Source organism: Chelonia mydas, chromosome 9, assembly GCF_015237465.2.
Source record: "Chelonia mydas isolate rCheMyd1 chromosome 9, rCheMyd1.pri.v2, whole genome shotgun sequence".
NCBI classification, from domain to species: Eukaryota; Metazoa; Chordata; order Testudines; family Cheloniidae; genus Chelonia; species Chelonia mydas.
Genome location: NC_057855.1, coordinates 9,206,677 through 9,233,292, shown reverse-complemented (window position 1 = coordinate 9,233,292; position 26,616 = coordinate 9,206,677). Strand labels below are relative to the sequence as shown.

General features: G+C 46.7%; 1 protein-coding gene across 2 annotated transcripts in view; it reads right to left on the bottom strand.

Annotated features, from left to right (window-relative positions):
* MCF2L2 (MCF.2 cell line derived transforming sequence-like 2) overlaps positions 1-26,616 on the bottom strand; it is a 320,576-nt gene that overhangs the window by 187,606 nt on the left and 106,354 nt on the right. Inside the window, exons 5-7 of one of the 2 annotated variants that reach the window (XM_037908688.2) lie at positions 17,008-17,098; positions 14,990-15,109; positions 4,118-4,234 (exon numbers count right to left, since the gene is read on the bottom strand). In XM_037908688.2, the coding sequence (XP_037764616.1) occupies positions 4,118-4,234; positions 14,990-15,109; positions 17,008-17,098 (328 nt within the window). The remainder of the gene's footprint in view (positions 1-4,117; positions 4,235-14,989; positions 15,110-17,007; positions 17,099-26,616) is intronic. The other variant, XM_043522397.1, reaches the window with a different exon arrangement.

Sequence of the window (26,616 nt, the reverse complement as noted above, 5' to 3'; positions counted from 1 at the left end):
GCTCACGAAAGCTTATGCTCAAATAAATTTGTTAGTCTCTAAGGTGCCACAAGTACTCCTTGGTCCCACTGATGTCAGTGATAAAACTCCCATTGACATCAATGGGGGCAGGAGGATCTCATTCTTACACTGGTGCATAGGCGCTGACACCAGGGCTATTAAATTGAGGGGTATTAAAAATAGTGGTGCTGAGCACCCACCATCAGCCCCCTCGATTCAGCTCCTCCCCCTCCCACCCAGCGCCTCCTGCCCACTGTGGATCAGCTGTTCAGCGGTGTGCAAGAGGTGCTGTGGGGGAGGGGGCATAACAGGGCAGAGCAGAGGCAGGGTGGGAGATTGAGGGAAGGGGTGGAGTAGAGGCGGGGCCTGTGGTGGAGCGGGGGTCCAGCACCCCCCAGCAACTCATAAAGACGGCGCCTATGCACTGGTGTAAGGCAGGAGTGACTCCGATGAAGTCAGTGAAGATACAAAGGTTGGGTGCCAGGATAACAAGTTGTCTACACAAGGAAGTTATTCCAGAATAACTAGGATATGAATTTAAAGCACAGAATAGCTATTGCAGAATAGCTATTCTGGTCAATTTCCCCACGTAGACAAACCCATAAGAGAATGGAAAATCAGTCTGTATGGCTAGAAAACAAGATCATCATTACTTCAAGGGGAGGGGGAAAAGCTCAGCTTCATAAGGGCAGTAAAATGCACACCATGATATTAAAGTCACATGGGAATTTAGCAAACCAAGTACCTTTTCTCAGTATGGAGGTGTGACACAGAGGTCCCCTGGTGGTTCACTACTCTGTCAGCAACTCTTTGCAGGCCTGACATGCTCACTACACCTAACGCACCGTTGTCATGATATTTATCCAAAAGGTGGCATCACTGGAAAACTCATAACTCAACGATTATTAACATTCTTATGTGATGTACGCATGGCAAATCCACAAAGGACTTGTTATGCTGGAAAGACGGGACCAAAACGTGCTTAAACCAACCATGTCCAGAAGAGTTGATAATCAGTTTTTCTCCAGAGGAAGGAAAGAGGCCAACACCTCAAGCCAGGTGTGGCCAAATTCAGTGGGCTATTCATTTGTGGGGGTTGCAGGAACAGATCATTTGCACTGTAAAAATCACCACTTTGGGGGAGTAAACAGCATGGAGTCTACACCAGACAGCATGGGGACCTCACACAACAGGGAAAAGGAGCCTTGTCTTGGCTACCTTTTCACAGACTACATTTCAAAGGTTTACTGGACTATAAAAAGAAAGGGGAGAGAAACCCACAGTTATCCATTACTGGGCAGATACAAGAGGCCAGAGCTCTTGTACATCTGAGAAAAGGGGATCCTTCAACCCAGGGGGTTGAAGTCTCTGGGAACTGAATATAGGTGAGAAAGCTGCTTAGGTAAAGACTATAACTGGCTGAAATTAAGTTCCAGTCACAGAAGTGGGTTTTTTACCCATGAAAGCTTATGCCCAAATAAATCTGTTAGTCTTTAAGGTGCCACCGGACTCCTCGTTGTTTTTGTGGATACAGACTAACACAGCTACCCCTCTGATACTTAGTCACAGAAGTGTATTTTTGCTTTTGTTTGTAACCATTTCTCTCTTTATCCCTTGTACCTGAACTCACTTTTTTTAACTGAATAAACTTGTTTTATGTTTTATCTTAACCAAGCAAGTGCTTTGACTGCACTGAAGTGATTATTAAAGCCAGTCAAGATAACAAGCTGCAGTGTCTGTCTCTTTAAAGGAGAAGCAAATGTAATTGCTTCTGCACGTGTCCCAGGAGAGAGCTGGACACTGCAGGGAGACAGATTTGGAGAAATTCAGGACTGGGGGGAGTGTTGGAGTCACTCTTCAAACAGTAACTGGGCTGTGGAAGCCAGGGTGTGATCTGTATGCTTGTCTGCTGGCTGTTGGTGTCTAGGTTGTGAGCCACAGCTGCACAGCACTGAAGGCACCCAGAGCTGCAGGGCAGGCAGTGACACAATCCTTTACTGGTCTGGGCTGAGCCCCAGAATGTCATAGCAGGCGACGTGAAAGACCCATAAAAAAGCAGGAAGCATGAACAGCTGGAAATCACTCTGTATGAGAAAATCATGCCCTTCGCTGTGTGGTTTGTCATAAGGAAGTAGCCAGAAATATTCGGAGACATTTCTTCTGAGAGGTTTAAGCCTGCATTGGTGGTCAATTACAGAGTTTGGCCAAAACCAGCCTCTCAGCTCAGAACACTTCCCGACATAGGGTTTAGTTCCACACATCCCCAAAGGTCCCAATCCTACAAGCAGATCTGCCCAGATGGACCTCGGCACTGCTCACAGCCCCAGTGAAATCAATCCCTTTCCAGATCAGGGCCCAACTTTGCATCTTGCTCCTTTCTGCATAAGAAGATGAATGAACACCTAGGGTCTTAACAGTCCTGAATTTGAGATAAGGTCTTTGCAGCTGCCATCCTTTCCAAGACAATAACTTATTCCTGTGTATGGATGATTAGCCACTGAAATACATTAATCAACCCAAGAGGGGGGATTAAACATCTAAGCAAATAACAAGTTCCTTCAGGGTCAATAGAAGAGAAAAGTCTTTCTTTGTGCCTTCCAGTTCCAATTATTACTGCCACACTGTTCTTTGGTTATCGAAGAAATGAGACCCACTCTGTCATGCATTTTTACATAGTGAAGAAATGAAAACAAAGGAAAATATACCCCTGGGGGAATTCTGCGTCATTGCACATGCACAGAATTCATGGCCTCCACAGATTTCTTTGCTTCCCCGCAGAAAAATGACTTATGATGGGGAAGTAAAGGGAAGCTGCAAGAGTGATCATGCGCCCCTCCCCAGCAGTGCAGGCAGGTCGGTTTGGGCACCCAGAGCAGCTCGTGGAGACATAAATCACCACCGGAGTGAGGGGGCTGGGCAGTCATGTATGTGAGAGAGAGAGAGAGAGAAAGAGAGACTCTGTCCGTCTCGCTCACTACTGCGGTATGCTTAGCGTGGAGGGGCAGGGCTTTGGGGTGTTTCTGAGGAGGTAGGTGTGGGGCAGGCTCTATCCCCTCAGGCAGAGCAGAATGTAGCAGCCTGCCTGCTTAGTGAATTGTTCCCATTGTTCTTAGTGAATTCCCCCAGGAGTATAAAACAGGTGTAAAAAAATCTAAGGCTCCTTTACATTGTCAGAGTGGTGTAAAGGAGCCTTATTGTAAAGGACAGTATGGTCTTATAAATGCTTATGGTGCTTTAACGATTAGAACTGGTCTACATTTTTGGACTGAAAATAATTCCTATCAAAATGTGCTCCATGAACTGTTTGCTACTGACCTCTCTGGAGATGGTCAGTAGCCAATATAAATTGTGAGTTTGAGTCCCCAGCCCTCGCTTGCTCTTCAGTTGCCGATGATGTAACACTGAGCATATGGCTGCATATATTTGTTGACTAATAACTAGAAGTAAAGAGGCAATACTAGCTACATTACTATTAGACAAAGGGGATTTGGGGATTTCCTCCAATGCTCCCCTCTTCCATTCTCCATCCATTGTACTGTAGGTTTAAATAAATTACCAAAATAATTGAAAGTAGCGTGATTATATTGCATTATTTTAACAAATAAAATATGCAGAATTTTAAAATATTGTGCGCAGAATTTTTAATTTTTTTATTCTGAATTTTTAATTTTGGCACAGAATTCCCCCAGGAGTAAAAATAAAATCCAGTGGCTTCAGTGCTTTTTTCCTCACAAACACAGGAATATTTGATTCTCATTAAAGTGAGGTTCTTAGGCTCTGACTCAGCAAAGCACTTAAGTACATGCTTAACGCTAACCATGTGCTGAAGTCTCATTGCTTTGCTGCATAGAGATGCTGTATTGAATTGGGGTCCTACTACAGAGAAGCATTTGGATGTAAGCTTCACAGACCAGTCTTGCCAAGCCCCTACAAGATTTTGGGAGGGTCTTTTCTCCCTCCATTGTGTAGTGGATTTGGGTGAGTAGATTCCATTAAGCTCTAATAAAAGTCACAGGCCTAACTTTAACTGGAGAATCATCCGTTAATATTTAAGTAGAAATCATCACCTGGAGACTTCAGGATGCAGAATGGAATGAATACAAGACACAATACTCACAGTTCGATGGTGTATCCATTGACTGTGGCCATATTCCAGGGTTCCCCCTAACTCCCGGGTTAGCTGACTTTTGTCAATATAGCCATGTAGATCAGAAACAGAATTTAACATGATGATCTGCAATGATGAATCCAAACACAATGTATTAATTAAGAGAGATAACACTGCAGTTTAGATCCTTCCTCCTAGGTTCCCTATTCAGCTTATATGTGTATGGCCAAATTCCATGCTGACTTCGACCCTGGGCAGTTTCAACAAAACCAATTATTTATCATTATTTATAATATACATTTGCACTTTCATCTGAGCACCCCTGTGATATATAGATAAATATTATTTATTTTACAGACAGGGAAATCAAGGGACGGGGAGGTCATACAAGTATGCCAAGGGACGTGCTGAGACTAGACCCCGAAGGTCTGATTCTCCTCTCATTTACACCAAATTTACACCACTATAACTCCACTAAGTTCAGTGAAGTTACTCCTCATATATCCTGGTGTCACGAGTCCTGATTCTTATTTCCCTGCTCTAACCCTTACATGAGCTACCTTCCCAGCAAACCTGAAAAACTAGAACTGCATAATGAAAGAAAGGCAGATTTGTATTAAGCTTCAGATTCATGGATTTCATAGACTTCAAGGCCAGAAGGGACCACTGTGATCACCTAGTCTGACCTCCTGTAAAACCCAGCCCACAGAACTTCCCCCACAATAATTCCCATGACATATCTTTAAGAACATAGACCATAAAGCGCAAACTTTACACTGGGTGTGGGCTGAGTTTCATACAGCAGGTTGAGAAAGACAGTTTCCTTTACCTTTTTCTTAGCCAATAAAACATAATCAGCCACAGGTCAGAAACGCATTCAAATGCAAATGAAGGCTAATCAGTAGAGGCGGGCTTTGGCATGGAGAGAAGCACTTAAGAAAGGTAACAGATTAAGGACTGTGGAAACTGAAGTCCTCCTCATACAGAGCATACACAATTTGTCAATAAAGTTTCTCCTCCGTGTCCCTGTCCCAACACGCTGCCACATGGACAGAGCATCTGGGCAGAGGGTAACTCAGTCTTCCTTCACATTTGATTCTTGGCTTCTCTGCTAATGTTGCTAACAGGACTCAAGGCCACTAGGAACTCAAGTAAGACCTCCTGGTTGTAGGCCTACAAACTGCCAGCAGCTAGCAAAGTCAGCCAGTCACTATGGTACCAGCCTGGGCCAAATTCAGACCAGAGACTCCATAAAAATCTCTGAAAAATCTCCATAACCCATTTCTAATCCTGTGAACCAACCAGTCCCCTGGCAATGCTTTATTTGACACTTTTACACCTATTGGTAGTTATGCCCTTAAAACCCTCAGATGATGGATAATGTTATTTGGATAAGCCAATTAGAATGGACTCGTTCAGCAAATCCTCAGTCATTTATTTTGGCAGTGTTTATTTCAGGCCGGTGGATCTGAACACTCAGAGCAGAAAGGGAACTGGAACGTCAAAGACCATTTTTATTGCTACAGGCTGGAGAGAAACAGGTAGTGGGAGTGGCCACTGGGTATAAATGTCCCTTTCAGAAATTGATATGTTAGACTCCTATAGAACATTCCATCTAAGGATCTGAAGTGGGTTACAAACGTTAATGGATCTGCACAATGGCCTTATGAGGTAGATAGCTAGCTAGTAGGTATCATTATTACTCCTATTTTACAGAGAGATTAGGTGGCTGATTTTCAGGCATCCTGATTGCCCACAACTCCATCTGAAGTCAATGGGAGATGCTCAGCATCGCTGAGAGTCATGTCCTAAATGACTCACACTGTAAAGAACTGGGAATGGAACTCAAGTCTCCTGACTCCCAGCCCTCTGTGTTAACAAAGGAAGTATGACGTAGGGACTAAAAGCACAGGAGTGGGAAACTGGAGTTCTGGGTTTTATCCCTGCCACTGATCTGCTATGTGACCTTGGGCAAGTCACTTAACCCCTTTGTGCCTCTGTTTCCCAAGCTATACAGTGGAGATAACAAGAGCATGCTCAGGGCATGATCCTGAAATTGACTCACTGTGGATGGACGCTTGCACCTGTTTGGAGATAAATGCAGGATCATGGCCTCAGGAACTCTGTTAACTGGCACTTTATACATTCAATAGATTAGGTTAGATTAGATTAGATTAGATTAGATTAGATGCTTCAAACAGGTTGTAAGGTTTAATTCACCAATCTTTGAGTGCTTTGGGATCCTCAGGCTCCTGGACCTTGTCATAAATATAAAGGGATGGGTAAACACCTTTAAAATCCCTCCTGGCCAGAGGAAAAACCCTTTCACCTGTAAAGGGTTAAAAAGCTAGGATAACCTCACTGGCACCTGACCAAAATGACCAATGAGGAGACAAATATTTTCAAAGCAGGAGGGGGGGAGAAACAAAGGCTCTCTCCGTCTGTGTGATGCTTTTGCCGGGAACAGAAAAGGAATAGAGTCTTAGAACTTAGTAAAAAGAAAAGGAGTACTTGTGGTACCTTAGAGACTAACCAATTTATTTGAGCATAAGCTTTCGTGAGCTACAGCTCACTTTATGCGTTAGATTCTGTTCTGTTTAAATGGCTGATAAAATAGCTGTGCTGAATGGAATGTATATTCCTGTTTTTGTGTCTTTTTGTAACTTAAGGTTTTGCCTAGAGGGATTCTCTATGTTTTGAATCTGATTACCCTGTAAGGTATTTACCATCCTGATTTTACAGAGGTGATTCTTTTACTTTTTTTCTTCAAAATTCTAAAATTTTTCTTTTAAAAATTCTTCTTTTAAGAATCTGATTGCTTTTTCATTGTTCTTAAGATCCAAGGGTTTGGGTCTGTGTTCACCTGTGCAAATTGGTGAGGATTTTTATCAAGCCTTCCCCAGGAAAGGGGGAGCAGGGTTTGGGGAGGATTTTGGGGGGAAAGACGTTTCCAAGCGGGCTCTTTCCCGGTTATATATCTGTTAAGACGCTTGGTGGTGGCAGCAAAATAAGTCCAAGGGCAAAAGGTAAAATAGTTTGTACCTTGGGGAAGTTTTAACCTAAGCTGGTAAAAATAAGCTTAGGGGGTTTTCATGCAGGTCCCCACATCTATACCGTAGAAGTCAGAGTGGGGAAGGAACCTTGACAATCCTGAACTCAAGGATCCTGCCATAGTCAACTTTGTGCATAGTGTGATGTCCTGGGATGTTTCACCCACCCAAATGAAACACATTAAAATGAAGCCACTGCATCCGATGAAGTGAGCTGTAGCTCACGAAAGCTTATGCTCAAATAAATTTGTTAGTCTCAAAGGTGCCATAAGTCCTCCTTTTCTTTTTACATTAAAAAGAGTAAAGTCAAAAGAAAACCTATGCACAGAATATTCGTCCAGAGCCTCCTTTGTGATGTTGCAAGTCAGGAGGCTCACAGAGACTAGCTCAGTTTGGATTAGCATCAGCCTAGAGCCTGAAGTCTGCGAGCTGATTGGGAACTGCAAGTCACTTTAGAAATGTCAGTCTGAACAGCTTTGCTGCAGAGTTCCCCTCTGCAGACTCCCTGCTGACTTGGTGACAGAGATCTGCTGCTCCAGTCTTCTACTGACATCACCATGGAACACTGGCATGTACTTTGAACGTGTGGGAAGGGTTTTAGAAACCTGATACACTTGTCAACACTGGGCCAACAGCAAAGCTGTTAATGTAGCCAGGCAGAGTGCCAGCCCAGAGCCAGGTAAATCATGCAGTAGTGGGTCCTTGAAACTACAAGAGCAGGAGTGGGAGATACCAGTCAGCTCTGTGTTCTTGGGGAACCAGGGCACAGTATCTAGCCTGTCTGACTCATGAAAGATACCCCTCCCCCAGCCGCTGCTTGAACCAAAACCAATCAGAGAAAAGACTTGCAGAGAGCAGTGAAGGGCAGTGGGAGACACACCTAGACCCTTCCTGACAAGGGTGACAAGATTAAGGCAACTCCTCTAGCCTCATCCGCATCGAAGATGGGACAGGGAGACATCTCCATTAGCATACAGAAAGGAGAACAGAGATTCCAAGGCAGGAACTGCACTGAACTCTGGGACCAGAAAAGCAGGGAAGCACTGCATCCTGGGGAATCTCTGCTCCAGATGTTAATGAACCTATGCCTGCACACACCCAGCTCAGCAGTTATCAGACCAATTCTAGTAATAAATCCTTGATTGATATCCAAAATACTGAAGCAGCCTAATTGCATTGTGAGCTCCCTGGAAGAAACACCACCCATAGCTAGGAGCGATCAGCCCTTTTTGTCTAATCTAAAAAAACCCTTGAGTCATCAGTTTACCCATAAACAGATCTAGTGTTCTCCCTTGAACCATTGTTGTTTCTGTACAAAAACCCCTACCTATGTTCAAGTAAGTGTTCCGATGCACGGATCCAACTCTGCATCAGGTCCACTGAGATTTCATCTTCTCCTGACTGATCGTGCTGGGAGATCTGCCTGTCTCCAGCACTCAGGACTCTGAGCTACCACCATCACCTGGGAATCCCGACCAGTTCAAGCTTCAGAGAATGGGTGAGATGCCATCTCTCTCTCTCTCTCTGTTTTCTTTTCTACCTCAGGTATAACTTTCTAACCCTGACTTGTTTGATCAGGTATAGTTTTCTATATATGACTTTTGTAACCTTTAATAATGTAACTATTAAGTTGGTTTAGGCTCTCCTTGTGTGGTTATCACTATTATTCAATAAATAACTTTTATGGTTAAGCTGGTTGCTTCTCTCTCTCTCTCTCTGAACTTTCTCTTTTGTGTTTTTAGTTTACTCTGCAGCAATGCTTCTTTTACCTAAGCTAAAGATCCCTGTAGCACCCACAAATACTGTGGGGTCTGCTCATCAAGTGGGTTACTACTAGTACCATGGTGACGTGAAAGTGGGGATAGGGACATGCTGAACCTGGGACATACAAGAGTGGCAGCTTGGAAGTGCAGCTCAACCCAGTCAGCTGAGTCCAGGGCATATAAGGGGGGCGGCTTGAAAGTGTTGCTTGGCTCAGCTTATTGAAGCCAGGGGCATATAAGAGGGGCAGCTTGAAAGTGCTGATTGGCCCGGTCTGCTCAGACTTGCTCTGTTAATATGTGTGTGTGCGCGTGCGTTCATCTGGTTCTGGGGCTGGAGGAACCCAGCCCTGGGGAACCTAGGTCCTGCAGGATAGCTCCATTGGGAGGGGACTTGCAGAAAGGAGAAGTAGAGCCCCCATGAAAACACAAGTGACACAAGCAGTACATTAATAAAATTACAGAACACCCCTCCCCACAAAGAGTAACCCTAATAAATGAGCGGACCCCAAAGTAACGGGGAAATCTGGTAACATGGGAGCCATCCAGCATTCTAGGGATCCAGTCCTGTAACGCTCTAAACAACCCCAATTCCCATTGTCTTCAATCAGACAGCATGAAGAGGCCACCACGGCTGGTGTTGAGGAGGCAGGACAGGAGGAGGGAGTAGTAGCTTAGGTTAGAGATTACGGGGCCTGGTTAAGACAATGAAGATGGGCTGGGAGGGGCATATTTTTGAGGCAAAACCATCAGTATTTAGTGCTGGGGTCTATGTGAACGGAGTCAAATTACACCGAGGTTGCAAAGCTGGGGAAGTGGGAAGTTTGTAGAATTGGCAGCTGCATGGACATATATCAGTGTCTCCTAATGGACTGAGTATGCTGTAAAGGCAACTTCACTTTATTGAGCTTCAGTATTCAGCAGCCAGAACGAAGGGTCATTTAGCTGCACCTCCTGCCATGGAAGATCCTGGAGCTCCTTCCTGAATTCAGCTCAGTGTCCTGAACTGGCTCAGCTCATATAAACCCCGGCATAATCCAATATTGCTAAATTATGCCTGGGAAACAAGCCATGGTTCCCACCCAGCCAAATACTGGTTTAACTTGGCACACCAATTTTATTAAACATATTTGCATACTGTATGTTTGTACTGTTACGTTTTGCATCATATTTTGTTTCAGCCTCTACTAGCGCTCCCAGTCTAACCCTAACTCAGCTGCCTCTCTGCAGAGGAAATGCACCCCCTATGAGCTGCATGGTGAAACTACTGTTGCCAGCCCAATGTCTTTCTTTAATTTATACAAATCTCCAAACAGTTGAAAGGCGAAGGGACAAGTAGTGTGACCTGGTGGGTAGGGCAACTAGGTTCTTTTCCTGGATCCAACACCGATTCACTGTGCGATCGCAAGCAGGACGCTTGGGAGGAAGTTGTTTAAAAAAGTCTCCACTAATTTGGGGCACCCAACCTGAGACACTTTGGTCCTTATTTTCAAAGATGACGGACACACGTAGTTCCCCCCAGACTTCAGCCTGAGCTGTGGGTGCTCAGCACTTCCGAAAATCAGGCCCCACCCCCCCCAGTGTCTGAAGCTGGGCACCCAAATCTAAAATCAATGAAAGTTGTAGAAAATGTAGGCCATAAGTGCTCTGTGTCTCAGTTTCTCCATCTGTAAACCAGCTACATCATCCTTATATTATGATACGAATAATAATGAGTAACTCAGTGCCCCATCCTGTGAGCACCCTGAACTCCCAGACGTCAAAGTTCTTAACTCTTGATTTCAACCACCACCCAGCATTTGAAGTGGAATCTTTATGTTTCTCTTAAAAGATTCAGTGAGTATGAAGGAGGCTGAACTGTTGGCAAATTCTAATTCTGTAGCAAACCCTTCCCTGTCGGGGCAGGAACATCTGATGCAGCAGCTGCTGTGGAAATATCTTGCAGCTAATTGAGGACAAGAGCACATGTTCTGTCAATCTTGCAGGGTGTGATGGGAACACTTTTCATCTTTAAATTGACACTGGAATAAAAGATAGGTATTTGTATTGGTTTTAGCACTATAATTCACCAGCACAAATCTGCACCGCTGCCGTCAGTGGGAGAAGGACCAGGCCAAAATATTTCAGTGAAAACTATGGCTCTAAGCTGCTGTCCACATTGGAGTGGAGATGAGGGAAGCTTGCCTGCTAGACATCATTCCCACAGGCTTTGTGATTGGCTGAGGTAGGCACCAGGTACCCACTCACACAGAGGGAATGCAGCACCCTCCACTCCATCCAGTTAGAGGATGCAGTGTGCGCTCTCTCTGTGGGAATCCTGCTCCGTTGGTCTGGACTGAGCCACTTTCAACCCACCCTTCCAAGTCCCATTTAGAAATCCGGAGACGGTGTTGGGGCTAGATTCCACCAGTCCTCATGTACCAGTAACCCACTGGTGCGTATATGTTTACAAGTCCCCTTCCTCTGTGCCCAATCCGTGGAGGATCTGAGTCTGTTACAGCCACTGTTACAAAGTCTCGGCTCATAAACTCAAGCTCTAGCAACTCTTGGTGTTAGCTCTGGAGGTCCCCGGTTCAATCCCCAGCGCGGTGGCCAGGATGGCAGCTGTCACACTTGCCCCTACACCTGAGCTACAAAGGGGAACAAAGATTATATCTACCCCCACCCCCTTGCACATCTATACAGGGCATGGCACAGCCCAGCCCACAATGAACACACAAGAAAGGCTACGCTTTAGTCACAGAAGTCACAGAATCCATGACTTCCAAAGACCTCCAGGACTTCAGCCCTAGCGGCTGGGAGCTGCAGGGTTCCGCAGCTTCCCGCAGCAGCAGGGAGCTGTGAGGTACTCCCGCCGCGTAAGGCAGTGATGCCCCCAAGCTCCCAGCTGCCGCGGGCGGGGGGGGGTGTACCCCGCGGTTCCTGGCCCCCGCCAGCGGCATGGGGGACCCCCGCAGCTCCCCACCTGCTGGCAGCAACAGGGGGGACCCCCAGAGCTCTCCCCCCTGTCGCCGGTGGCGGCAGGGGACCCCCGCAGCTCCCCACCCGTCGCCGCCGGCAGCAGACGATCCCCACAGCTCCCTGTCTGTTGCCAGCAGGGGATCCCTGCAGCTCCCTGCCCACTGCCGGTGGCAGGGGGATTCCCGCAGCTCCCTGCCCGCTGCCACGTGTCCCAGGGGGATTTCTGCGGCTCCCAACGCCACTGCGGGAGGCAGAGGACCCTGCAGCTCCTAGCCACAGCTGGGGCGGGAGGGGCTGGAAGCTCCCAGCCCCATGGCATCTGCTCAGCCCCTTCCCCTTTTATCATGGATATCTTTAGCAAAAGTCAGGGACAGGTCACGGACTTCCGTGAATTTTTCTTTATTACCCGTGACCTGTCCGTGACTTTTACTAAAAATATCCGTGACAAAATCTTAGCCTTACACATAAGCAATAACCGTTCTGCTCCTGCTCATAATGAGGTCAGTGGATGTTTGCCACTATGCAATCGGGCCCAGACATGGAGCTATCAGCCAGACCTAGCTATTAATGGTGGGTTCTTTTGCCAATCAATTTAAACCAAAAGTCCCGTGTAAAACAATTAAATAAAATCATGATGAAAGCTCCCTGTAAAATCGTTATTACTTACTTAGTGGGTTCAGCAGTGTACAGAATATGAATTAAAACAATATGAAATAATAATAACTATCATACATTTCTATTTAGAAGAGACCCCCCCTATCCAAAGGCAAATACACAATTAGGAACAAATCTGAAAGAAGCTTAGGCAAAATGGTTCAATATGTAAACCCCAGAGCTGGCACAGAATTGACTACGTGCATCACCTTATACTACACTCCACACACCCCACCCCAACTACACACATTTAACATACAATGAAGGAGATGAATAAACATGGCTTGGGTTGTGGGGAGGGCTGAGAGCCCAAGAGTCATTATAAACAGAGAGAATGGCATGCAAACACAACAGGGACTCTGACAAATTGTTAGTGGATGAGAAGGCCTATGGGAAAGTACTGACTACAGGGGAAATATAATAACCCGTTGTGACGGGGTCCAGCTGGCCTTCACAGTGCCTTAAAGGAGACCCCCACACCCTGACTACACCCCGTCCCAGGAAACAGCAATGTGTCAGGAAAGGAGCAGCGAAGGTTGGTCCTTCAGGCCTGCCTAGAGAGGACTCGCTGAAGCAGGCACCTCGGAAACTACACAGAGAGGGTTGTCCATGGGCTAGTGACAGCCAATCAGGGCCAGCCGGCTCCGATAAAAGAAGCTGCAGGGCCATAGAGAGCAGGACAGTCCCTGGCTGGGACCGGAGGAGCAGGGAAGGATGCTTCTCTCCAGCCAAAGGAGCCTGTGAATTAGCCAGGGTTATCTCTGGCTACACTTGCATAGCTGGGTTTGCAGGTAGAGAGGGAGCTGGGAACCGTGGCCCTGAACTAAGGGTGAAGGACAAAGGGGCCAGGTGGGAAGAAGTCTAGGGAAGTAGAAGCAATGAACTGAATTGAGCAGTATGTAGCTGCTGGGTATAGGGTCCCTGAGTTGGAACCCAGAGCAGTGGGCAGGCCCAGGTTCCCACACAGGCAAAGTGGCATAAACCCAGAGAAGGGGGGGCGGGGAACAGGCCCAACCCACACCCTGAGAAGGGAACAGGGCTCATTTGGAAGCCCGAGCAAAGGCCTGAATTAAAGGGCACACAGCCAGGGCTGAAGACCCTGGTGTGGGCAGATAGACTCTTGCTGAACTCTTTGCTACCCAAAAGGAGCTTATTTGACTCCATGACCTGGCCGGAGGGCTAAGCCACTGAAATGCGCCAGGGGGCACCAGGAGTGGGAAAAGGCCTGCAGTACTGCATGCAGCCACAAGGAGGCACCCCTTGACACCCTTCTAGGAAAAAAAAAACTATTCTACAGTATTCACCCCAAATCACCCAGTATCTGGACCATTTTTGTAGTACTTGCTTTTATAAAGGAGCACTTGTAAAAGAGTACAAGAGTATTTATCAGGACAGGAGATTTTATAAGGGTTTTAAGATGATGGACTGCTTTGCTGATGGTGCCATCAATATCTTTTACCTGACTTAATATACAAGGTCTCTGGCATTTATGACTTAATGGCAACAAAACCGAAAGCCTGGGTCTGCTGTGAAAAGTGATTCCATAACAATGATATTGTGGCCTTCCAGGCTGATTCATTATCAAAGATTTCTGAATCAAATGTTCTCCATTTACAAGCGCACAGACAACGATTTGTTGTAGCTTGCAGCTCTGCAAACTCTGCCTGGGATCTGAGAGTCAGGCTGGTTTCTTTCCTTCTCACACATCATGACCTGTAATAAAGGTTCTACAGGTCAAATCAGGCTCTGGGAGACACATGGGCAAACCAACTGAAGACAGTGGTGTTGCAAAAGTAAAACCTGCTGGAACGTACACAGATCTGTGGGTGATCCATGAGATGGAACAGAACCCAGCTTACTCTCTCTCAGCTGCATTAGCTCTGCAGAACTAAAAATTAATTCTCATGACTTGAGTGAGACGATGACTCTGAATTTACTCTGGGAGCAGCTCCATGAAGGAAAAGGATGTTATTTCTACACACTTACATTTCAGAGCAAGACTGCACTTTGATGTGAAGTCATGTCCATTTATCATCTTATGGCAGCTCCCATGGCTTCTCATGGTTAACTTATTGGTATTATTGTGACTGACGGTAGCAGAATCAACAAACACTATTTAAACAAACCAATGCAAAGGTTACAACTCATTTACCCTCCCCTCCCCAATATGTGAATCTAACCCTGACGCAAAAAAAGGGAACAAAGAACCCATTTGATCAAGACAACGGGGTTAATTTGAAACACCCTTCCCACATCATGGCTTGTTTGATCTTGTCTGAGTTTCTTCTGGGGCTTTTAATAATTGACATACGCTCAGGCCTGCTTTTTGGTGCATGGAGCCCTGATTGCCAGCGCAATTAAACTGTAACAACAGGGTTAAAAGAGAAGTTGGCTGACACTCAGCAACAGAAGACATAGAAACAAAGAGAACACGGGGACAAAAAGTGCATGCTTACCGGTACCTTCATTTTAAAGTCATCTCGATAGAGTTTAATGCCGATGTCAGCGATTGTCCTTTGAATAAAGCGGGAGGGCCGCAGGACAAACACCAGCTGCAGGTTCCCTGGAAATGCTCCCTGGAAAGAACATACAAGTGTTACAGGGCAAAGCAATTAAACCTCATGCCCACAAAGGAGCCCAGGGTCATTTTGGTTACCTTCTGACTCAGAAATTCCTCAGGAAGCAAGCAAAAGCGGGGGGGATGTAATGATTCTGGAGCTGCCCAGACTGCATGGCTGTCATCTGTTCTGTTCACCATGCTCCTGGCCCATCGCCGACTGAAGTCAGTGGAGTGACTCCCACTGGCTTCAGTGGGCTTTGGATCAAGCAGCACAACTAGATATGACCAGATGGGCAGATAGTGGGGACACAACTCAAAATCTTCTGCATCAAAGAATACAGACCTTTGCAGGCCACTTGAACTAAAGGAGAATCTCCCTTAAGCTACGATAATATCAGGGCTTCTTGCCTCTTTAGGCTGCAGCCACTAGAGGGCGACATAGTCACACACATTTGAGCAGGGCTGGCATTCCATTTAGTACCACAGTGGTTCTCAATCTTTCTGGGCTTAGGGCCCATTTGGAAACCTAGATGGCCTGTTGCAACCCAGTAAATCGCTTTAGTACAAAAAAATCTGGCTTACTAAATATTTCTTACCGACAATACATAACACACACTAATGCAGTAAGTACACGGTGAGTACCATAGTGGCTGCTCCTGTCCTGCTGGGCGTGACCTCCAGGATCGCAGCACCACTCAGGTTTGGCCCAGCCCACCTGACCGGGGGCTAGCCAGGCCAAATCCGTGTGAGTTGCATAATGCCTTGGCCACTCAGCTGACACCCCCACACCCCTATCATCATGACTGAGGGGCAGCTGGTCCAAACCGCTGCCATTCTGTACACCAGAGCAATGCCCAGAGCAGAGAGCCAAGCCCAGCCACCCCTCAGGACTGGCACCACTGCTGTGGGGTAAGTGTGGGCAGGCTCTGCAAATCCTTCCCAGGGTCTCTGGACCTCACCTCACCCCCTTCCAGAGCCTCCCACCCCTCAGGGACAGACTTGACACAAACCCAGGCTTCCCGTGCAACCCTTTGATACCTTCTGGTGACCCAGCTTTGGCCCACAGACAGAGAAACCTTGCAGTATAGATGGAGGGTGACATATGCACATTACAAGACCAGATTTACCCTTCATATCTTGAAAAGATTTTATTTATCCCCCAGAGTTTGTTCAGATAGGTACACAACACCTTCCCCAGACATGTGGTGATGTTCATTTGCTGTGACATTTGTCTGTGTCACATGGTCCTCCGGAGACCATGGGGGCAGCTGAACAGAGCAAGGAATGGAAAATATCTGTTCGAGATTCTGCATCCCCAGGAATTAACTTAAATCAAACTCAGACACCCAGCTAGTCTAAACTCTAATTCTACAGGAGTTAGAATTCAGTATTGCACAGAAGCATGCCCAGTCAGTATACAGTGCATGTTATATAAAATACGTTTATTCATCTGCCGCTCTTGTCAGTGCCAGCAGCCACTTTCTTAAATCTGACCCTCTCAAGTGAAAGCAGAAGCAGCATTAAAGAGTTTCTACCAGATCTGCTGTCAAGAAAACATGAGCCATTAGAGACATCTCCAGTGGGCCCCTTTGCCATTCCCAGTACCACAGGGACGATCTGTTACCTCTTTCATCTTGAGCAGTCCACTTTAAATCATTACAATTTGTCACACCATCATCCCAGCGAATGGCCTCGCATTCTAATTTAGCAAGACACAAGGCGGCCGCATTCATTGTTACAGGCTAATCCGCCTTTGCCGGTTAACGTGCGAGCTTGGCCCAGATCTCCAGGGTGGGGAAGATGCTGCATGAACAGCTAAAAAGGCACGCAGGAGATCGTTCACTGTGCTGAAGGGGCCGCGGAGAGTTCTAATTTCTGGAAGGCAAAAAGTAAACGCAAACGCCGGGCACTTACTGCTATCCGTGTCAGGGATGCCTTTACTGCACTCCATTTGTCCCGTCGTCTGTCTATAACGATGATGAATCCAATACTGGCAGCCTCCAGACTGCAAAACAGATGAAACAGGGGTGCCGGGTTACATGGAGGTAGACCATGTAACGGTGCTTCAGCACAACCCAGCCCCCTCCGTGTCATAGTCCAAGCCCATGATTAAAACACAATGCACAGCAGAGAGCGTGAATAATCGGCAGATTTGCAAGTGCAGGCAAGCCAGCAAATTTCCTCTTTCTAGCACCAGGTTAGCAGCCTCCACAAAACATGAATATTTTATCCGTTATGTCTCTTGGCTGCCTTGCTACTGGCTGCCAAAATTCTGTGATGTGAACCGTTTAGGATCACATATTGCTTTGTACTGGGACTGAAGCGGAAGGACAGATCTTCCTTGCTTTGCAGAATAATTCAAGTTATTAGATACCTGTCCTCACTCTTAGGCATTTTGCATCATTTTCCTAAGATGCTGATGACTGACAAGTGCACATATCTCTCACAAGGAGTGGAATTTACCCTTCCCCTCAGGATGCCCAAATAATTAGGGGGACAAAGCGGGAGTTAAGGAGATTGGAGTCTCACACCCACCCAACTCACAGGCAGGCCATGGAGCTGCAAGCCACTCAATGGATGTTATGTCAGCATACAGGCTAGAATTGTGGCTACAGTCCCTACAAATGGGGGGAATTGCTACTAAATGCGTGGAATTGCCGATCTGCCTATTCAGGGCCAGCACGGAGCCCCCCTCTGTGAGGTGCAGGCTCACCCTGTATTCCTGGGGGGCTGCTACTCTCACCCTGCCGGCCAAGAGAGCTCCGGGACTCCTTGAGCAGCGTGGAGACTTTTCAGTGGGTGAACGAGTTTCCCCTGCAATGCATAGACAGCACTTCCCCCCTTGTCACAAGCCAACAGTCTTACTGAAGAATCACGACAGATCTGGGGCACAAACCAGACAGGACTGAAACAAACGAGGCAGCCGCTTACAATCTGGTCAATAATGTGCTCCAAGGAATGGCTCAATATTAAAGGCGCCGCTCAGATTCCACCAGTCGCACCCCCACACACACTTAGAGTCAATTAATTTGTTTTGCTGGGGAAAGGTGCCAGATAAATTTGTCCCAGAGACTGAAATCTTCTCGTCTAGTCCAAGACTGAGCGCAGCATGGGAGGCGGAAGTGAAAGTTTCCTCACACCAGCATGCCTCAGTTGTGTCCTGGAGAGATCATGACCTGGCAGGACCACTCATAGGCATGAACAGGTACACGTGTTAGCGATCATGTTAGCGATTCGCGCTAGGACAAATGGGAAGAGAAAGAGCTTATTACCCTGCTCCAAAGAGCATTTCAATCAAAGGGCCAAACGCTGCCTGGCCCTTGTACAAGTGCAGGGCTCACCTGATTCCCCCTTGCATGATCCATGCTCTGGAGAGCCCAAAGGCTGCTCCCACCCTGCTCTGCTGGCACTGTGTGGCTCCCTCAGGGAATCAGGGAGCGATGGGCAGGAGGCAGGTTACAGGGGCCAGTCTTGTGGGTGGTTTTATGGTGGCCAGACTTACCACCACCCCACCTCCATAAGTCACCAAAGAGCCATCGGATGGTAATGATTTTGAACCACAACCTATCCAGTGCAGGATGCCAACCAGCAGTCTGGAAGCAAAAGTGCCATGCATAGTTATGATGCTGTATAAGTGATCATCGCTAGGATTAATACTAAACTCCAGGAAGGATCCCTGAGCGACCTCGTCCCCCAGATCAGTTGCTTTTACTGCTATCCTCTGATGAGAATTACGGCATTCAAAGGCCAGAAAACCTTTTTTTAAAAAATGGCAAGGTTTTCTTTTCTCTTTAAATAAGTCAATGAACAGTCTGAACATCTGTTAATGCAGAGGAAGAGAGCGGCTGTAGCAATTATTGAGGTACCTCTTGCCTCTCACATGCAATAAAAATACTTCCCAATTGTTTCTTGTCAGCAGCTCGCCAAGTCTTCCAGGAAAGACTCTGGTGTGCATTTGCTTTAGAGCGGAAGAGAAGCACCGCTGACATTTTCTTTGTTGTTAAACTGTTACTGGAAGGCATGTGGGGGAACTAACCCCAGATCTGCGCACTGATGCTGTTTGATCTTACCAAACCCTTCAGCCAACTGGGACTAGAAACCCCTGTAACCGTTTGTCAGTCAGTCCTGATACGTTTGGGCAAATCACCTATCAACTTCCAGCTGGAACGTGACGTACAGTGTCTATGCACGGGCACCCTGTCAGATCAGATGGAGAGGTGCAAGGATGTGTGGTTTGACCCAGTCTCTCCGCCACAATGATTGACGATGCTGCACCACAGATGGAAAGCCAGGAAACTGGGTTACAGTACTAACATCTGGCAAGCTCTCTGGCCCGAGTGTATTGAAAGCCTCCACAGCGGAAAGGGAGAAGTTGGAGGTGAGCATGTGGGGAGTGACAAGGCCAACAAAAAAGTTTGGAAAGTTATAGTAACTTCAGGTGAGGGAAGGTTTCCAGGGATACGTCTGACACTACAGCAGGAGAAGAGGCCCCTTCAGCAGCACTGTTCATAGAATACCCTCATTAGCACAATTTCTGCTTGAATTAGAAACACTGTAACACACTTGACCTGTGGAAAGGCCTCTTCACATGATTTCAATTACTTCCTCTTTTGTGTGTTTAATGCACATTAATTTTTTCTCCTTTGTTTAGTGGCATGTGGAGAAACACTCACGTCACTGTGGAAAGGAAACAAATCCCCAAATAATTGCTCAGTACAACCCATCTAGATGTTGCACAGAACATATGCAATTACTTATTGATCTCACACACACCGAGGGGCCAAAACTCTGATCTTTCATCTTAGAAAACCACAGACCTCTACTGGAACGTGTGCAGGGAGATCTTCCTTAGCTTGCTGCCGTAGCTTGGTCCTTTATTATTCCTGCCACTCGAGGGCACCATCGCAGACTCACTGGCATACACATAGCTAATACATGGAAGCTGCAAACTGAACAACTTGAAGTCCTTCTCTTTCATTATAAAGGGGCACTGAGAAGCCTTTTAGACGATAACAAATTTTAGCTGACCTGGGCTGGATTCAATCCACTGGCCTAGTGATTAAGATATCTATAAATTGACCCTTATTGATCCATCCCAGATCCATTTAGTAGACCAGCAACGTGGTTTGTTAAAGATAAGCCAATATTCATTAACAGACATTTTAAATTCTTCTGAAAACAAACACCCAGGCTGAGGCTAATCTGAAATGCAGACATTTGATGTTCCTGGTGCTAAATGCTGTCAAAACACAATGCTCACCAAAACCACCCCGGCAGCCTCAGATATTCATTCATTTCAAACACTGACACGTACGGACTCAGTCTTCTAAGGAATGGATCCTAGTTCTTTCTCCATCCGTTTTTGATATGAAAATTGAAACGAGTAAATACAAGAAGGCTCTTGTGACGTTTAGGTCCCTCTGTTCAGACCGAGGGAGAGGACCAGGGCTGGACACACGTATATGAGGAGGGATCAAAAAGATTGGGACTGCTCAATTTAGAAAAGAGATGACTCGGGGGAATATGGCAGAGCTTTGTAAAATCATGAAAGGTGTGGAGAAAGTGAATAGAATCATAGAAGATCAGGGTTGGAAGAGACCTCAGGAGGTCATCTAGTCCAACCCCCTGCTCAAAGCAGGACCAACCCCAACTAAATCATCCCAGCCAAGGCTTTGTCAAGCCAGGCCTTAAAAACCTCTAAAGAGGGAGATTCCACCACCTCCCTAGGTAACCCATTCCAGTGCTTCACCACCCTTCAATAAGGAAGTGTTATTTACCCCTTCACATAACACAAGAACCAGGAGTCACCCAATAAAATTAATAGGGAGCAGGTTTAAAATAAACAAAAGGAAGTGCTTCTGCACACACAATACAATTAACCTGTGGAACTCATTGCCATGGGATGTTGTCAAGGCCAAAAGTCTAACTGGTTTCAAGTTCACGGAGCATAGGTCCATCAATGGCTATCAGCCAAGATGGTCAGTGACGCAACTCCATGTTCTGGGTTTTCCTAAACCTTCCCCTGCCAGAGGCTGGGACTGGACGACAGGGGATGGATCACTCAATAATTGCCCTGTTCTGTTCATTCCCTCTGAAGCACCTGGTACTGGATATGTCACAAGACAGGATACTGGGTTAGATGGACCATTATGGCCCAGTATGGCCGTCCTTTGTTTACCAGAGCAGCTCAAATAACTAAAATGTTTATTTGTGAATAACTATTCAATTAAAACAATGCCATAACTCACAATCAGGATTATTTATAATGTATTATTCTAACCAGTATTGATATGTATAATAGGTCTATTAATAAAACACTGAGATTTTGGCATTTAAGTCAATGCAACTTGCGGTACTAAGAAATTAAGGATATTCTCCCCTCAGTATGTACAGTTTTAGAGGCCCTTAGAAAATCTAGCCCTGCAAAGTGCAGGATATTTTTCTGCCTAGAAAGATGTGCTAAAGCCATGTACCAGGATGTTATTTCAGAGAAATCAAATGGCTCTATCCCAAAGAAACAGAGACAATATACCATTGCCATCAGCATCACATTCTGTCTTCCCAGTTTAGCTTCACTTAGCCAGCTCGCAATACCTGTACATCCTTCAGGCACCAACAATTCTAACTTGACACACAGAGCCAATTTCATATCTGGGGTAACTCCACTGAAACGAGTGATTTATAACAAAATGTTTGAAAAGTGGACGTGTCTTTGTGGAAGTTACCAAAATGCTAATGTTGGAATAAAACAGTTTATTAAGCAGTCCTGCTTAGACTGACAGAAATGAGAGACAAAGCAGATAGCAATGAATGAAACTTGCGATTGCCATATTTCTACAAGAAAGCTCGCAGGTCACACATACTGAATTGTGCCATTACCAAAATAGGAGCTGGTTTGGGAAATTCAGTAATGGATTTCTATAAACGTGAGCGTAATTGTACTTTACACCCATTAGTGTAAATGAGAATCAGGCCACCCAGTGTTCTGTTTAGCTAGTGACTGTGATGTAGATCATTTGCCTCCATGTCCTGTTTACACTGTGTGAGAAGAAACAGGGGTGAAAATGGAGAAGACTGGTAAGTTAGCATGATCCAGAAGAGGAAGGAAAGGGGGGAGGTGGGGAAGATTAGAAACCAAATGCTGCAGGGAAAGCAGAGCAGAGTAAAACAGCATGGAGGAAAAATTGAGGCATCGTTTGCCTAGCTCAAGGTCATCACCGCAGACCCTTGCAAAGCAGTGACATGTGGTTAAGATGGCAGAAGCTACTGACAGGGATGCAGGCCGGTAACCTTGGTTACTACTGATGTATGAAAAGCAATGAGGGTCTGATAAGAGAGGTAAGGTTTGGATGTCGCTGGAGGGGGCAAAGTGATTTAAAATGATACTTGACAAAGGCATGTGGGCCATAGCATAGAGTCAGAGACGTGCTGTATAACCTTGCATTTAACCTAGGCGTTCAGGACGATATCACCTGTCTTCAGCAAGATGATACAATGATACTTGTATTTCTTAGGGTATGTCGACAATATATTTCTTATTTGTAGTAAGCCGGGGGCAGATTGAGAGTCTTAACTTAGCCAGGGAAATAGAGACAGTGTCACCAAACGATATCATTTCAATTTAGTACACACAAATAGAAACCTGCGTGAGGTGTCAGTGGCACTTGGCATTGAGCGATGAGGGCAGGAAATCAGGAGTTTGAGAAAGAAAATGAGGCAAAATAATAGTATTTACATGGGCAGAACATCCAGTAAACAGATCCCCACTCTCAAAAAGGTGGTTAAGAAAAGCTCACACTGGACTTTCTTAATATCTCTACCTCCCATGTCATAGAAGTGCACTGGACAGACTGATTCATTTGAAAGAGAGATTTGAAGCATACAGTACATGACAGTTAATATCAAACTTGCCTCCAAAGTAAATGTGCACACGTTGAGCCCTGTGAAGCCTGGATTTCCGCTATCTAAGAGACTCCCCATCTCTCTGTGCAATATCCCAACACACAAGATCAGCAGAGGCACTCCTGCTGACAGTCCTGAGATTTGAACTCTGGTGAGCCCTCGGTTCTAGAAGACACTTCCCTTCAGGCTATGACTACATTGCAAAAAACACATTCCCCGTGGCAGCAAGTCTCAGGGTATGTCTACACTACGAAATTAGGTCGAATTTATAGAAGTCGGTTTTTTAGAAATCGGTTTTATATATTCGAATGTGTGTGTCCCCACAGAAAATGCTCTAAGTGCATTAAGTGAATTAACTTGGCGGAGCGCTTCCACAGTACCGAGGCTAGAGTCGACTTCCGGAGCGTTGCACTGTGGGTAGCTATCCCACAGTTCCCGCAGTCTCCGCTGCCCATTGGAATTCTGGGTTGAGATCCCAATGCCTGATGGGGCTAAAACATTGTCGCGGGTGGTTCTGGGTACATATCGTCAGGCCCCCCTTCCCTCCCTCCCTCCGTGAAAGCAGCAGCAGACAATCGTTTCGCGCCTTTTTTCTTGAGTTACCTGGGCAGACGCCATACCATGGCAAGCATGGAGCCCGCTCAGGTAACCGTCACCGTATGTCTCCTGGGTGCCAGCAGACGTGGTACTGCATTGCTACACAGCAGCAGCAACTCCTTGCCTTGTGGCAGCAGATGGTGAGGTAGGATTGGTAGCCGTCATCGTCATGTCCGAGGTGCTCCTGGCCGCGTCGGCCAGGAGCACCTGGGCAGACATGGGTGCAGGGACTACATTAGAAGTGACTTGACCAGGTCATTCTCTTTAGTCCTGCAGTCAGTCCTATTGAACCATCTTATGGTGAGCAGGCAGGCGATACGGATTGCTAGCAGTCCTACTGCACCATTTTCTGCCGAGCAGCCATGAGATGTGGATGGCTTGCAGTCCTACTGCACCATCTTCTGCCGAGCAGCCATGAGATGTGGATGGCTTGCAGTCCTTCTGCACCGTCTGCTGCCAGCCAAAGATGTAAAAGATAGATGGAGTGGATCAAAACAAGAAATAGACCAGATTTGTTTTGTACTCATTTGCTCTCCCCCCTCCCCCGTCTAGGGGACTCATTCCTCTAGGTCACACTGCAGTCACCCACAGAGAAGCTGCAGCGAGGTAAATCTAGCCATGTATCAATCAGAGGCCAGACCAACCTGCTTGTTCCAATAAGAACAATTACTTAGGTGCACCATTTCTTATTGGAACCCTCCGTGAAGTCCTGCCTGAAATACTCATTGATGTAAAGCCACCCCCTTTGTTGATTTTAATTCCCTGTAAGCCAACCCTGTAAGCCATGTCGTCATTCGCCCCTCCCTCCATCAGAGCAACGGCAGACAATCGTTCCGCGCTTTTTTTCTGTGCGGACGCCATACCAAGGCAAGCATGGAGGCCGCTCAGCTCACTTTGGCAATTAGGAGCACATTAAACACCACACGTATTATCCAGCAGTATATGCAGCACCAGAACCTGGCAGAGCGATACCGGGCGAGGAGGCAACGTCAGTGCGGTCACGTGAGTGATCAGGACATGGACACAGACTTCTCTCAAAGCATGGGCCCTGCCAATGCATGCATCATGGTGCTAATGGGGCAGGTTCATGCTGTGGAACGCCGATTCTGGGCTCGGGAAACAAGCACAGACTGGTGGGACTGCATAGTGTTGCAGGTCTGGGACGATTCCCAGTGGCTGCGAAACTTTCGCATGCGTAAGGGCACTTTCATGGAACTTTGTGACTTGCTTTCCCCTGCCCTGAAGCGCATGAATACCAAGATGAGAGCAGCCCTCACAGTTGAGAAGCGAGTGGCGATAGCCCTGTGGAAGCTTGCAACGCCAGACAGCTACCGGTCAGTTGGGAATCAATTTGGAGCGCGCAAATCTACTGTGGGGGCTGCTGTGATGCAAGTAGCCCACGCAATCAAAGATCTGCTGATATCAAGGGTAGTGACCCTGGGAAATGTGCAGGTCATAGTGGATGGCTTTGCTGCAATGGGATTCCCTAACTGTGGTGGGGCCACAGACGGAACCCATATCCCTATCTTGGCACCGGAGTACCAAGCCGCCGAGTACATAAACCGCAAGGGGTACTTTTCAATAGCGCTGCAAGCTGTGGTGGATCACAAGGGACATTTCACCAACATCAACGTGGGTTGGCCGGGAAAGGTACATGATGCTCATATCTTCAGGAACTCTGGTCTGTTTCAAAAGCTGCAGGAAGGGACTTTATTTCCAGACCAGAAAATAACTGTTGGGGATGTTGAAATGCCTATAGTTATCCTTGGGGACCCAGCCTACCCCTTAATGCCATGGCTCATGAAGCCGTACGCAGGCAGCCTGGACAGTAGTCAGGAGCTGTTCAACTACAGGCTGAGCAAATGCAGAATGGTGGTAGAATGCGCATTTGGAAGTTTAAAGGTGCGCTGGCGCAGTTTACTGACTCGCCTAGACCTCAGCGAAACCAATATTCCCACTGTTTATTACTGCTTGCTGTGCGCTCCATGATATCTGTGAGAGTAAGGGGGAGACGTTTATGGCGGGGTGGGAGGTTGAGGCAAATCGCCTGGCTGCTGGTTACGCGCAGCCAGACACCAGGGCAGTTAGAAGAGCACAGGAGGGCGCGGTGCACATCAGAGAAGCTTTGAAAACCAGTTTCATGATTGGCTAGGCTACGGTGTGAAAGTTCTGTTTGTTTCTCCTTGATGAAACCCCCCGCCCCTTGGTTCACTCTACTTCCCTGTAAGCTAACCACCCTCCCCTCCTCCCTTCGATCACCGCTTGCAGAGGCAATAAAGTCATTGTTGCTTCACATTCATGCATTCTTTATTCATTCATCACACAAATAGGGGGATGACTACCAAGGTAGCCCAGGAGGGGTGGTGGAGGAGGGAAGGAAAATGCCACACAGCACTTTAAAAGTTTACAACTTTAAAATTTATTGAATGCCAGCCTTCTGTTTTTTGGGCAATCCTCTGTGGTGGAGTGGCTGGTTGGCCGGAGGCCCCCCCCACCGCGTTCTTGGGCGTCTGAGTGAGGAGTCTATGGAACTTGGGGAGGAGTGTGGTTGGTTACACAGGGGCTGTAGTGGAAGTCTGTGCTCCAGCTGCCTTTGCTGCAGCTCAGCCATACACTGGAGCATACTGGTTTGATCCTCCAGCAGCCTCAGCATTGAATCCTGCCTCCTCTCATCATGCTGCCGCCACATTTGAGCTTCAGCCCTGTCTTCAGCCCGCCACTTACTCTCTTCAGCCTGCCACCTCTCCTCCCGGTCATTTTGTGCTTTCCTGCACTCTGACATTATTTGCCTCCACGCATTCGTCTGTGCTCTGTCAGTGCGGGAGGACAGCATGAGCTCAGAGAACATTTCATCACAAGTGCGTTTTTTTTTTTTTCAAATCTTCACTAGCCTCTGGGAAGGAGAAGATCCTGTGATCATTGAAACACATGCAGCTGGTGGAGAAAAAAAAAGGGACAGCGGTATTTAAAAAGACACATTTTATAAAACACTGGCTACACTCTTTCAGGGTAAACCTTGCTGTT